The sequence below is a fragment of the Engystomops pustulosus genome, chromosome 1, assembly GCF_040894005.1.
Source record: "Engystomops pustulosus chromosome 1, aEngPut4.maternal, whole genome shotgun sequence".
Taxonomy (NCBI): Eukaryota; Metazoa; Chordata; class Amphibia; order Anura; family Leptodactylidae; genus Engystomops; species Engystomops pustulosus.
Genome location: NC_092411.1, coordinates 278,765,334 through 278,778,590, shown reverse-complemented (window position 1 = coordinate 278,778,590; position 13,257 = coordinate 278,765,334). Strand labels below are relative to the sequence as shown.

Genomic DNA, 13,257 nt, shown 5'->3' with positions numbered 1-13,257 from the left:
ACTTTAACCATTTGTCTCTAGGGTTCTGTTTTTGCATCTCTTGGGTCTCTTTTTGTTTCTTTAAGATTCCTTTCATGAAGCTGCAGGGTTCTCTTCATGTTTATTTATGATTGTCATCATGAGTCTCTAGGGTTCTCTTGTTGTGTCTCTGTGGTTCTCTTCATGAGTATCTAGGACTCTCTTGATTTACCTCTAGCAGTCTTTGTGTTTCTCTAGAGATCTCTTCATGTATCTCTAGAGCTCTCTTCATGGGTCTCTTGAGCTCTCTTTGTGTATCTCTAAAGCTCTCTTCATGGGAATCCTAAGTTCTCTTTGTGAAACTCTTGGGCTCTCTCCGTTTATCTCTGGAGCTTTTTAGTGTATCTCTAGAGCTCTCTTCAGGTATCTCTAAAGCTCTCTTCATGTATCTCTTGAGCTCTCTTTGCGTATCCCTTGAGCTCTCTTTGTGTATCTCTAGAGCTCTCCCTGTGTATCTCTAGAGCTTTTTTAGTATATCTCTAGAGCTTTCTTGGTGTATCTCTAGTGCTTTTTTGGTGTATCTCTAGAGCTTTCTTAGTGTATCTCTAGAGCTTTCTTAGTGTATCTCAAGAGCTCTCTTTGTGTATCTCTAGAGCTCTCTTTGTGTATCTCTAGAGCTCCCATTGTGTATCTCCAGAGCTCTCTTTGTGTATCTCTAGAGCTCTCTTTGTGTATCTCTAGAGCTCTCATCATGGATCTCTAGGATGCTCTTCATGGGGCTCTATGGCCTTTCTTCATGTAGCTCTTGGGTTCTTCTGCAAGCAGTAGGGGTGTTGTCCTCCCTCAGAATAGTTTCTTATATACTATATAAAACACTAGACCCCATTTCATTTCTGTATTGCGGCTCTAGATATAAAACAATAATCGAAATTCTCCAAGCATCTATAACTACTACAGTATCCAGAGACGGGTTACTTTTTGGGGAGCTATACATCTAGCAGGTATTGTAACCTTTACTGGAAATGAACACATGGAAATAAACTTTACAGAACTTTTTCATATTGTAACTGTTGGAATTAGAAAGTTACGAAAAATGAAACAGGGAAAAACAGCGCTGTAATCTGCCGGAGCTCGGCACATGGAGCCAAGCTAATTTGGGAGATGAAAACAGAACCATATTTTCGATGAGAGGAGGAATATGTAATGTATTTCTAACAGTTGGTGAGGTTGACAAAGGACATTAGTTGTTGCATAATTTTCCCCACAGCATTCGGAAACCTGTGGATTTATTCGAAAACAGGAAAGAAAAAAATTTAAATAAACATTAAAAACAAGACTGTCGATAGAATGGAGATGTATTCCTCCCGGACCGAGGTCTCTCTTCTGGATTTAACCCAAAATATGCCCCCGCTTGCCATTTTTTCTCAGTTTTACTCAAAATCTCAGCTCATGTAATACAGTCACACCACCAAATAATACCGTCATATAGGGGCTGATTAATATTTAGGATCCGGATATAATTGCAGTATGATTCTCACATCATAAACACCCAAGTAACACCGAGAGGTTTGAGTTTGCCCCTGGGTTTATGGCTAACCATACATTTCCCTTTCTTCAGCCTTTCATCTGAATCGTTGTCCATGCAATGCAAAAGATGAACTGGTCTGCCAAAAAGAGAGCTGCTGAGGGGTGCTCTATTTTGCTCATGTTCTATTCAATGGGTTTTCATAGTAACATACCCCCTTAAAAGAGGACCTTTCACCACCCACACATGTGGAGATGAAAATACCCTGATTTAGGGGCAGTTGGAATTTTCATTCTAGCCCCCATTGCTGCTAAGATATTAGTAAAGTTATGTGATTATCATGATCCTCTCCGCTGCCAGAGAGGAGCAGCTGGAGCAGAGGTAGGGGCGTGTGTTATGCTAATCTACTACTTGTAAGAGGATATTAACATTATACACGCCCCCTCCCAGCTCCTCCTCTCTGACAGTAGAGAGGATTGTAATGGTCAGATACCAGGACTGATGTCTCTGCAACCGTGGGGGCAAGAAAGGAAACTTCCAAGTGCCTCTGAATCTGTATATTTGTCTCCATGTGTGTGAGGTGCTAAAAGGTCCTCATTAAGTTGGGTGCAGACAGTGCTACGTACAGTAGCAGCCGTTGTGTACTCATACCTTTTTCAGAAGAATGGTGAAAAATAGATTTCTTTATTATACTCTAGGATTGTATCTCCAAAATTTCTCTGAAATGATGTATCCCTTGTATATGTCAAGATTTTCTAAAGTGGGAAACCCCTTTAAAAAGAGATTAAGGTGTCAAGATCAATACTTAAAAATAGATTCATTCTCCAGGTGTTCTCGCACTGCTGTGCTCTTTGTCCTCTGCATTGAACTGCTCCAGACCTATTAGTCACAGGGGAGGGGCTGTGGAGTAGTTCAGTACAGAGAGCTAAGAGAGCAGCAGTGTGAGGACAGTTGGAGAACCTGGAAAATAAACTTATTTTAGGTACTGCTATTGCTGCCTTAGTCTCTTTTTAAAGGGGTCTTCTATTTTAGGTAACTTCTACATATACAGAAGTTGGGTCCTGAATAGCCTGACGGCTGTGTATGTCCCATGCGCAGACAGTGGCCAAGAACTCCCCCATACCGACTTGCAGTGAGATCAGTCGATCTCTGTTCTCTAAATGGTAAAGGGGCCAAAAGCCTATTAGGTATTTATCGTACCGAAGATGGGAAAACCCCTTTAAAGAAAATCTACCATTAAAATCCTTCATGACAAACCAGCGGCACTTACTCATAGATCCAGGCACCGTGATTGTGGTAACCTTCTTATATGTGTTATCCATGGCCTCCTTCCTTCTAATATCAACTTTTAAAATTATGTTAATCAGCTTGAAGGGCTCCTGGGTGTGTTACCAAAGCCCCTCTGTATTGTAGATTTATAGTTGTTTACACTGCACCCCCCCCCTGTTCTCCCAGCATCCCTTCTCCCTCATATAGTGGGAGACGGGAAGTGCTCCTGCACAGAGTAACAGCCTGTGAAGTTACAGCACAGAGGTGCTCTGGTAACACCCTCACATAGCCCTTCTGGCTCCTTAGCATAATTATAAATGTTAATTTTAGAAGGAAGGAGGCCACAGATAACAAATTGAGAAAATTATGACATGTTTTCGGGATGGAGCAGGATATGTTCTTTTCCTCAGACCAAATGAAAACTTCTCGAGTGTTGAACCTGCTGTATTGTGACATTAGCCGGGTAATAGGCAGCCATTAGGTGACAATTGAGCGGACCTCACCGTGATTCCTCTCCGATGAGGTGACTTAATCCCGGCAAATTATTGAAGCGTAACTCCAACATCCCACATCCCATAAATCACACCTTAAACGGGCTGACAGTCTTTCTAATTTGTTACCTCCAATATTTGCTTGAATTATCATGAATTGTAAATGAAACTGACACGGCTAAGTACAAAAATCGCTTCTCGCCGCTGCATTTATTTAAAAAAAAAAAAAAAACTTTGGGGAAACGACGGGCGAATATGAGAACTGATGTTTGGTAATCAGATTAGTGACATTTCCATCTTGAAAACTCTGTGAAACAAGCACATATTGGTTAATTGAAGCGCCGCGCTCGTAGATGGGGAAGAAGATGACTTTTTCAGTGCAAATCGCTGACATTTCTTGTATCACGTCAACATCTCGCAACGCATGGTTTTAAAGGGACGAGAAAGAGATTGGCGGTGCCAGATATAGTCCAAGTAAGTGCAGACATCTGTAGGAATTTGGACCGCTCTATGGGATCATACGTTAATACAATACAATGGGAATAATTAATCAAATGAGGTTTTCAGACAATGATTTCTATAGTTAAATGGGTTAAAGGGGTTGGCCACTGATAACGCACTTTACCTGTCTAAGTATAAGACTGTAATATGATCTCTCAAATTGAACTTACCCCGGTAAGGTTTGTCTGTAGTCCGAGGGATTGGCCGATCATCTGAGAGGCTGGCAGCAGGACTCAGTACTTCCTGTGACATCCCGAGTCCTGTCACCTTCCAGTGGATGGGAGGATGTGCAATCATTACTGGCCCTTCGTCATTAGCAATCCCAGATTCGCAAGCTATATGAGTCATGGAGAGCCGGTCCACAGGAAGGTTACACGCAGCCTGGTAGTAGGTTCAGGCTGAGCTGGTGTAGATGGAACTGAGTCCGGGTGGTGGAGCTCAGTTCTGGGCTTATGTCTCCGGACTTGCCCTGGGTGCCAGGCAGGGGGCCTGAGACACCAGTAGTTCCTGGGATTAGGACGTTGGCTGTGGCAGACAGACTATGAGGTCTGGTTCTCTTAGAAGACCATGACTAAAGAGCCAAGACTAAGACAAGACCATGTGCTTCCGCCCAGCAGGGCTTTATATACTCCCTGGTCAGGTTGTAGCACCCCTCCAATTAGCTTCCAGCTTGTATTACAAGAAGATAATTGGACAGTAACATCTCACAGTGTTAACTCTTGCCTTACCAGGCAGTGGCTACAGCTGCAATCACTAAGTTCTCCTAGCAGTAGCTCCTAACCAGGAGAGGGCGCTAATCGCAACAACCAACTTGCCTTTGCATTGGCAGGGGTGTTGCAAGTGCTTAAAGAATCCTTTTTCGAAAAAGTAATATCCCCTTTACTCTTACACAGTATATCACACAACCAATACACCAACCCAGAAGGGAAAACTCAGTTCTGCTACATCTTTAATGAAATATCTATCCCCATAGAGTAATGTGCATAACCTCCGATCTGTAGTACGTTCCGCATCTGCCTTAGATTTATCTCTATGAATATCATGTCGTGCTGTAGTTTGGGGCTGTATTTTATTACCAGACATCTTCTCATCCTGTAGAGGTGATTTATGATTTCATGTATGTCCATGTCGCTACATAAAGATGGGTTCTGTCTTCAGAATATATGGATTTTGTAAAGACTTGGTGCTGTACATGTTTAATCTGCTCATACATTTTAATAACTCGTTTTATTATTTTATTACACAGATTTTATGTCTTATTGTATGGAGGATTTGAAAATTAAAACACTAAAACCAGAAGATTTGGATATAGGAGGAGGCTTACAATTAAATACCTTTTTCATTGTTTAGATCTTGAATTATATTTTTGATCATTTTTGACTGTGAGTTATGGCATTTACTTTTACGTAGGATGGCGCCACCTGGTGTTTAAGGCTGCATTCACACACATGTATGGGGGACGTATATCCGGCCTATATACGTCCCCCATACACTTCTATGGGCTCACGGCCCTGTACGGCTCCATACCGCTACGTAGCCCGGGAAAAGATAAGACCTGTCCTACCTTTTCCCGTATTACGGCGCCGTGCGCTGTATCTTCCTATGGAGAGGGGCGGGGGTGAGCAGCGCTCACCTCCTCCTCCTCTCCCCGCGCTGCCATGTGCCCACCGTGCTACAGCCTAAGTCTGTAGCAAAGTGCACGTCCACCTAATGAGCTGCGAGCTGGTGGACACACATTCTCAGTCACTCTTCCCATATCCCTATGCGTTGTTCGTTGGGGGTAGCAAATAGAAATGGCTTCCTGCCCTGCTTGTCAGGAGAGGGGCAGAGTTTCTGCAGTATATGGAAAAAAAGGAGGGATGCTAAACGTGAATGCAGTAATATCCTGAAATATCAATGAAAAAAGCCAAGTTAAGATTCGTTGCAATGGGTTACTTATAAGGGTTTTCCAGAATTCCTGGAAAACTTTCTGGGTTACACTTTCTTTTCTTCATTATATTCCTTAACCCAGTCCCAGGGTTTTATTCAGAAAATTTTTATTTCATTAGCTATTAGGTTAAGCTTGATTGCATCTATATTGTTAGTTGTTCTAATCTAACATGAGGGTTGCAGCAATCACAGTTGCTATTAGTCTCATAAACTTCCGCATTTTTGTTGATTTAACGGAGAGCACCTGGATTGTTCTTTCCAATCATAGAGAGAACACTGCAGCCAAAGAGCTATAACTGCATAGTTCTCTCTTTCCCTTCCCTGCCTCATTATTATCAGTACAGGAAGAAACAATGTTACCAGAGCAATGTTGGGATCTGGAGAGCTTAATTAGCCCTTTTTTCCCATTCATATTAACCCTTTCATTAATCTCCGCGAATTGTACTGTCCTAAACTACACAAACACTTCCATGGACTCCTACTGTGTAGAGAATGGCGGTGGTGGTGAAGCTGACCTTTAACATTAAGGCTCATCAGCCTTCTAGAGGGGGAAGGAGACTGTTTGGGGGGGGGGGGGGGGATTCATTAATTTCTGGATGGCTCTAACAGTGGAGAGCTTGACCACTTTAGTCTAAGGATTCATTGAATTTGAGTTCTACTTTTAGACATGCTTGGAGCTTGGAGCTCCGTATTTATTGGGGGCACCTGGCCACGTCTGCTTTTTCCAAGACCATGCCCCCTTTCTCAAGGAGGTGTTGCGCCCTCCTTATTTATTGGAGGCACCTAGCCACATCTGCTTTTCCCAAGACCATGCCCCTTTTCTCAAGGATACAAAACGTTGTCGGACAAGTAAAAAAAATGATATTAAAAAATTCAAAAATGTGTCAGAAGGCTTTTGGACATTTTTTTTCCTTTGGTGCAAATCTGGTGTAAGTTATTAATGGTCCCCCCCCCCCCCCATTGTGTCCAGGTTCTGTCCCTTTCCATCAGCACCACGGGGTTTTCATAAAATAGTAAATTCCTTTAAGAATTTTTTTTTGTGAAAATGATTCATGATGGGACAACCCCTTTGATTTAGATAATATGTCATGTTACCAAGAGTTTTCCCCTTCTGTGATAAAAACTTTTGTAAAGCGTCAGAATATACAGGAGAGAATAATCAGCCCAAGTTTGTAGTTAATGATTAGTCGTCCGCCAACTGCTGCTCGGAGACAACATCACATCGTGCAGCACTACAAAGACTCGTCCCATTTATCTGCCTGATAGTGACAGCGCTGCCCAGAGCTCCTGTAACTAGTGGAGAGCCGGGTGATTACAAGAGTCTGAGGGTCCATAATATCTGCCAAGAGGTCACCAAACCATCGGGCGCGCTCCGAGCTGCTGTCTGGACCGGTCTCATCCTTCACCTGTGATGTGATTGATGAGACTTCTGATGTGATTTGTATTTCATTCCGTCTGATGTCGGAAAAGTGTAGTGGTTCCTCCGAGATGTTCCTGCTCCGCTATGGCTCCATGGCCAATACTCTCCACATCTGTCCTCCTTCAGGATCTGTACATCTGTGCCTGGGGGCAGGAGGGGAAGGAAACAACTAAAATCATCATATCATTCCATTTTTTAATAATGCAATGTTCAACTACAGCCAAATGTATTCAGACTGTCAGCTCCTAGGTCCAGGAGCAGATTTCCCCATAATGCATCTCACACAACTGCATGTGGTCCAGAGACCGGGGTGCCCCCTGGTGCCATAACGGTGAGATGCCGATCCATCTCTTAGTGTGGAGTGGTGCTGCCTTGTACATCTATTCTCCTCTTCCCATAGTCTAGACTAGACTCAACTAGACCCATAGGTGCTGAGTGGCATAAGCAGAACTTTGTCAAGGGGTAGAGTTTAACATTAGGGGGGCCCAATGTACAACTTTACCTGGGGACCCCAAAGTGCCTGGGTCGCTCCCCGTGAGGTCATTGCACGTGCATGATCAATTTAAATAACACCTGTGATCAGTTTCATCACAGATCACGGGTGTCACCGGCAATGTGTTGAGCCAGACCCGAATCCGAAACGGAACCTCTGATGGATCTCGTGGTCGGGTCCGAGAGACCAACTCGCCAAAGATTGCTATGGATCCCACCTTTGTGGTTTGAATTCACTCAATACTAGTAGTTACACATCTCTCAAAACTGGCTGCAGAGAGCATAGAACACAGCAGTGTGAGGACACAGCCCACCACAATCTTGGAATACAAGCCCATATATCACAGTCCTGCTGCTACTAACAACATACACAAAGGTCTCAGACAAAAGGGCACATTTACTTACCCGTCCATGTCGCAATCCCTGATCCAGAATATCTGATGATCATGGATTGTGCAGCTTCCCCCGCTACGGTCCACCAGAGTTCACCTTCTTCTTTCCGGTGCAAGTAAGTGCATTGTCTTGCGACACAATTTTAACGTTTAATCCCGCGCTCAGTGCGAATCAGTCGGATAGTCCAATGGCCGGCCCCCCGATTTGTGTTGCATGAAAGCCGCCGCAGCTGTGCCAAAACACAATCCCAAGCTAAATGGCACACAAATCGGTAAAAGTCAGAATATCCAACAAAAGTGCGGTCCGCGGACCCTAAATGAGCCCCAATATAACATACTGGGGTAGATTTACTTACCCGGTCCATTCGCGATCCAGCGGCGCGTTCTGTGTGGAGGATTTGGGTCTTCCGGTGATTCACTAAGGTAGTTCCCCTATGTCAACTAGATGTCCCGGTTGCGCTGAATTCCGTTGGAGTGCACTGAAGTTCACCAAGCCAGGCCAGGTGCAGGTAAGTGCATGTAAGCAACACTTTTTTTTTTATAAATGCGTCGGTTTTTCCGAATTTGTTGGGTTTTCGCACGGCCAACCCCCCCCCCCCCATTTCCGTCGCGTGCATGCTGGCGCCGATGCACAAAAATCCGATCGCGTGCAACAAAACCTCGGGGCAATTCAGAGAAAATCATCGCAAAACGGAAAAATTCGAGTAACCCGCTGGAAAATGAGCCCCACTATCTTCACCTTTCAAGGTCTTCCAATGCTATAATAAGAAAGCTTCCTCCCAGCCAATGACAAATCAATCAAGATGCCTTTCTGTCTATTTTTGGGGTTTATCATATGGGATAGGACGTAGGGGGTTCAGTATTTTGGGGCAATTTGTATCCTAGTATCTATCATCTCTATGACATGGGATCTGGCTCCGGTCTCCTCCTCGGTGCCAGCAGAAGGATTGATGCTGATGTTGTAGTATCTGACTCCAGGTCAAGTCCTCTGTTTTTGTGTTTTTTGTCTTGGTTTTTGGAAGAACAGATTCTCTTGTAACATTTAGTACAACACTAAATGCCCCATAAAACTCGATAAAAGTGTAATTGATGCCTGTTACCAGGCTTAGAGGTCACCTTGTGGTTTTGTTTTAGACAACAAAAAACTCATTCAGCGAACCATCTGCTGAGGGATTTCTTGCCAAACGTAAAAAAAAGTCTCCTCACGTCATTGTATATTTCCACCAAATCAGGAACAGGCTCGTTTCCCAAGGATTCAGCGCTGCGGCTGATCTTATTGTAGAGTCATATACTGTATGTGACAGAGGACATGCTGGGACCTCTAGTTCTTCTATCAGCCAGAATCCATGGATACAGATATAGTCACACTGAGCACCATGGATTTCCATCTGGTTTTCCCTCCTATCTAACTACTTATCCTTCCTTCTTTACTCCCACATTCTTATTTCACTCTAATACAGGCGGTCCCCTACTTAAGGACATCCAACTTACAGATGACCTCTGGTGACCTCTCTGACTATAGTCCCAGACTGCAATGATCAGCTGTAAGGTGTCTGTAACGAAGCTTTATTGATAATCCTTGGTTCCATTGGAGCTAAAATTTTGAAACTCCAATTGTCACTGGGGCAAATTTTTTTTTTTGTCTGGATCTACAATTATAAAATACACAGTTTCGACTTACATACAAATTCAACTTAAGTACAAACCAAGGACCCTATCTTGTACGTAACCTGGTGACTACCTGTATCCCTGCCATCCTTTCATTTGTATTCCCTTCTGTTTACTTCTAACTTTTTATTCTTTCATTACTTTTTATCTTTCTTCTGTTTTGTGTATTTCCTTTGTAATTTCCTTCCTTCCTTCCATCCATTTGTTCCTTGCTCTCTTACATCAATATATGTTTTCCTTACTTTTCCTTCCTAACCTTAATTCCTTCCCTACTTTACCACAATTTCCTTTCTCTTAATCTCCTTCATTTCTTTGTATTTGTCCTTTAACCCTTTAACTTCCTTTAACTTCCTCTTAATTACATCCTTTCCTCTTCTATCTATTCCTTTCATTTCCTTCTATACATTTCCTTCTCACACTTCTCCCTTCAATCCTTTCATCGGTCGTCCATTCTGTTTACTTCCCCCCTTTATTCTTTCATTATTTTCTTTCTTTCTTATTTCTTTTCTTACTTTCCTAATTCTTTAAATCTCTTAATCTTCCTTCCTCCATTTTTCTTTTCTTCCTAAGGCCCTTCTCTTTTCATCTGTCCTTCCTTTCTTTTTTCCTTTCCCTCCCTTCTTTCCGTTATCACTCCTCCTTTACTTCCTCACCTTCCTTTCTCCCTTCCATGTGTTTTTCCTTCTTTTCCTTCCTAACCTTACATCCATCCATCCATCCATCCCTGCCTTCCATAGTTTTCTTGCACTTTTTTTCTCCTGTCCTCCCTCATTTCTTTATTTTTGCCTTTCCTTTTACTTCTTCCTCTTTCTTCCTTCACTACGTTCTTTCTCCCCTCCACTTCCTTTCCCCTCCTTGCTGTACTTCTTTTACTTCCATTCCTTTATTCTCCCTTCCTTCCTTCCATCCTCCCTCTTGTTTTCTCTCTTTCCTTCTCTCCCTTCCTTCTTCTACCATTTCTTTTCTTCCTTGGCCCCTCCTTCTCTCCTACCTTCATTTTTCCTTCTTTCCTTCCATCATTGTTCCATTCCTTCCATCTGCTCCTTCCTCTTTTACTTCCCCCGCTTCCTTCCCTCCCTTTCATCCACTTGTTCTTCCTTCTTCCTGTCTTCTTCAAGTACCCTACAATTGTTTTTTATTGTTGAGTCCCCACATTCTTATAGGTCGACGTGGGGGGAACCATTGATCTATTAAAGTATATGAACAGTTTCTTCTTCTTGTCCCCACAGAATAAGATCATCCTCGACCCTATGACCTTCAGTGAAGCTCGCTTCCGGCCGTCTCTGGAGGAGAGGCTGGAGAGCATCATCAGTGGGGCGGCCTTGATGGCAGACTCCTCATGTACCCGCGACGACAGGAGAGAAAGGATCGTGGCCGAGTGCAACGCCGTGCGACAAGCCCTCCAAGACCTGCTGAGCGAATACATGAACAACGTAAGTCTCCTCTCCATCTTTCTTGACATTGTTGATAAACCTGGACTGTGCCCAACTCCAGACTCCCAAACAAGAAGCCTATTCCAGTGCCCAGGGAGGAGGCGCTAATCTTCGGAAACAATTCAATGGGTATTAGTGGATTGTTGGTCTCGTAGGCGAGACGTAATGGCTTCTCCTCTGCTGAGGCGCATATTACATTGTCATTCTGTAATTACTAATCACAGACACTTGGAGTTTCCGACATAAGACAGTAACCTGCTGCTTTTGTGACTTTTTGTGTTATATTACAAAGATTCTGTATTGAACTGGTGTTTGGCATGTAAAAGAAACCCGCTATGGTCCTAAAGGATGGAGATCGGAGGCGGCTGTTAGGTCGCTTGTTATTATGTCAATACTAATTTTTGGAGTCTGTTTCCCGCTTATTATACTCAGTAGTCGCCTTATTATCTCTATTGTTTCTTTCTATCTATTCATATTTATATTTGTTCTATTTTATGATGGTCTATGCAGTTTGTTGAGAAAAGGGCAGGAATGAATCTAAAGTCTCAGCTGCCTGAGGTGAGCGATAGAACGGCACCCGCTCCGCCCCATCCAAAGTAATATATCAGGTTACATCAGGTTCTCCATGCTATGTCTCACACCAAAGCAGGTCCTGCTTTATAGGAGGTTTTTGCCCACCTCCGATTCTGCCCTCCACCTTGCTGCAGGTGGTGCCGCCTGAGGCATGAGGCTCGACTTGCCTCATGAATGGTGCACCGGTGGGAAAAAGGAAGAAGCAATCGGAGACTCCCGTGAGACAGGAGGAGAATTTCTCAGGCCTATTAATTTGGCCATGTGCTTGCCCAGTCCATATCCCGGGTGTAGCACATGACCGCCACTATAGCAATGCAGATCCGATGCAGAGGCTCTGCTTCTGAAGACCATGATATCAACTTTCCTTCACCAAGAACATTTTTAAGTAGTTGCAAATCGTTCCCTAAGTGTGACCACTATCCCCCAAGATAAGACCCTGGTTTTAACTTATATACAGTAAAAGCGGGCTACTTTATTTGTGTCACCGGGTATGGGGGCCAAGATGGATGTTATCATTCCATTATTTAAGCATATTTTCTATCCACCTAGCGAAGAAAACTTAGTCTTAAATTTTTCTTTTTATTTCTTTCTTTGTGGCCATATGAGGGCTTGCTTTTTGTTGGATGGGCTAGTTTTTGTTGGTACTTGCTTTTGGGTGAATACAATTAAATTAGTTGAAATAAAAAACATCACACAGCTTTCCCACTGTACACTTTGTCAGCCATATTAGTCTTTATTGTCTAGTATACATTCTTACTATATTACTACTACTTAGTACAGCATAATGACATTGATGAACCTGAGGCTTGCACCTCATACAGTTTCCCCTGACTTTCTGGAAAGCCTAAAGCAAGCGGCTGGCATATGTATCGGCGTTTGGTAATGTGGTCATCATTGAGGAAAATTTCAGAGAGGACCGTGCATGAAAACTCCTACTTCTTTTGCTGTGCGTTGGAAGGGTTTAATGGTAATTTTATTAATAGGTATTTGATTGAGATCCTTGGCAATTATTTAAGATACATCTGTTCTGTTTTATGTTTCTGTGAATTTTTATGTTGTCTGTGTGGTGGGAGTGATAATTACAAAATTCGACTTTGGAAAAAAAATAGATTTTGTGCAGGACTGTTTTGAACCACAACTGTCAAAAAACTATTACAGGGTCCATAGATGATTATTTATTAAAGGGGTTGGCCACTCTTTTACATAAGATGCCCATTTGCCTTAAATGCCTTGTGAATAATCCCTGAATGTTCAACAAGGTATTCAGCAGCCCAGCTACTTCTGTACTGTGTGCAGACCCTTCCTGCTTCTTTCTTTACATCTCTGAGCTCTTCTGAATAGGAGGGGCCTTTAGAAGAAGATTATGACCTCATCCTCTCTCTGTCAGTGTGAACGACCTGTGAAAAGAAATACACAGTGGGTGAGGTCTTTAGCAGAGAGAGAGCAGCTGGGTGTATATGCAGGGCAGCATGGTGAGAAAAAGCTAAAGCTTTCAAAGAAGACAAAGAAAAGGGGTAAAGTTTAAATAGGACCTGTCACCAAAATTTTCAGCACTAGGAGCTGCTTACTAAAGTAAGCAACTCCTAGTGCTTGAACAAACGCTGCA

The 13,257-nt window shown here is 43.1% G+C and overlaps 1 protein-coding gene across 2 annotated transcripts in view; it reads left to right on the top strand.

Annotated features, from left to right (window-relative positions):
• CTNNA2 (catenin alpha 2) overlaps positions 1 to 13,257 on the top strand; it is a 1,396,423-nt gene that overhangs the window by 327,693 nt on the left and 1,055,473 nt on the right. For both annotated transcript variants that reach the window (XM_072126314.1, XM_072126313.1), the window contains exon 7: positions 10,875 to 11,078. In XM_072126314.1, the coding sequence (XP_071982415.1) occupies positions 10,875 to 11,078 (204 nt within the window). The remainder of the gene's footprint in view (positions 1 to 10,874; positions 11,079 to 13,257) is intronic.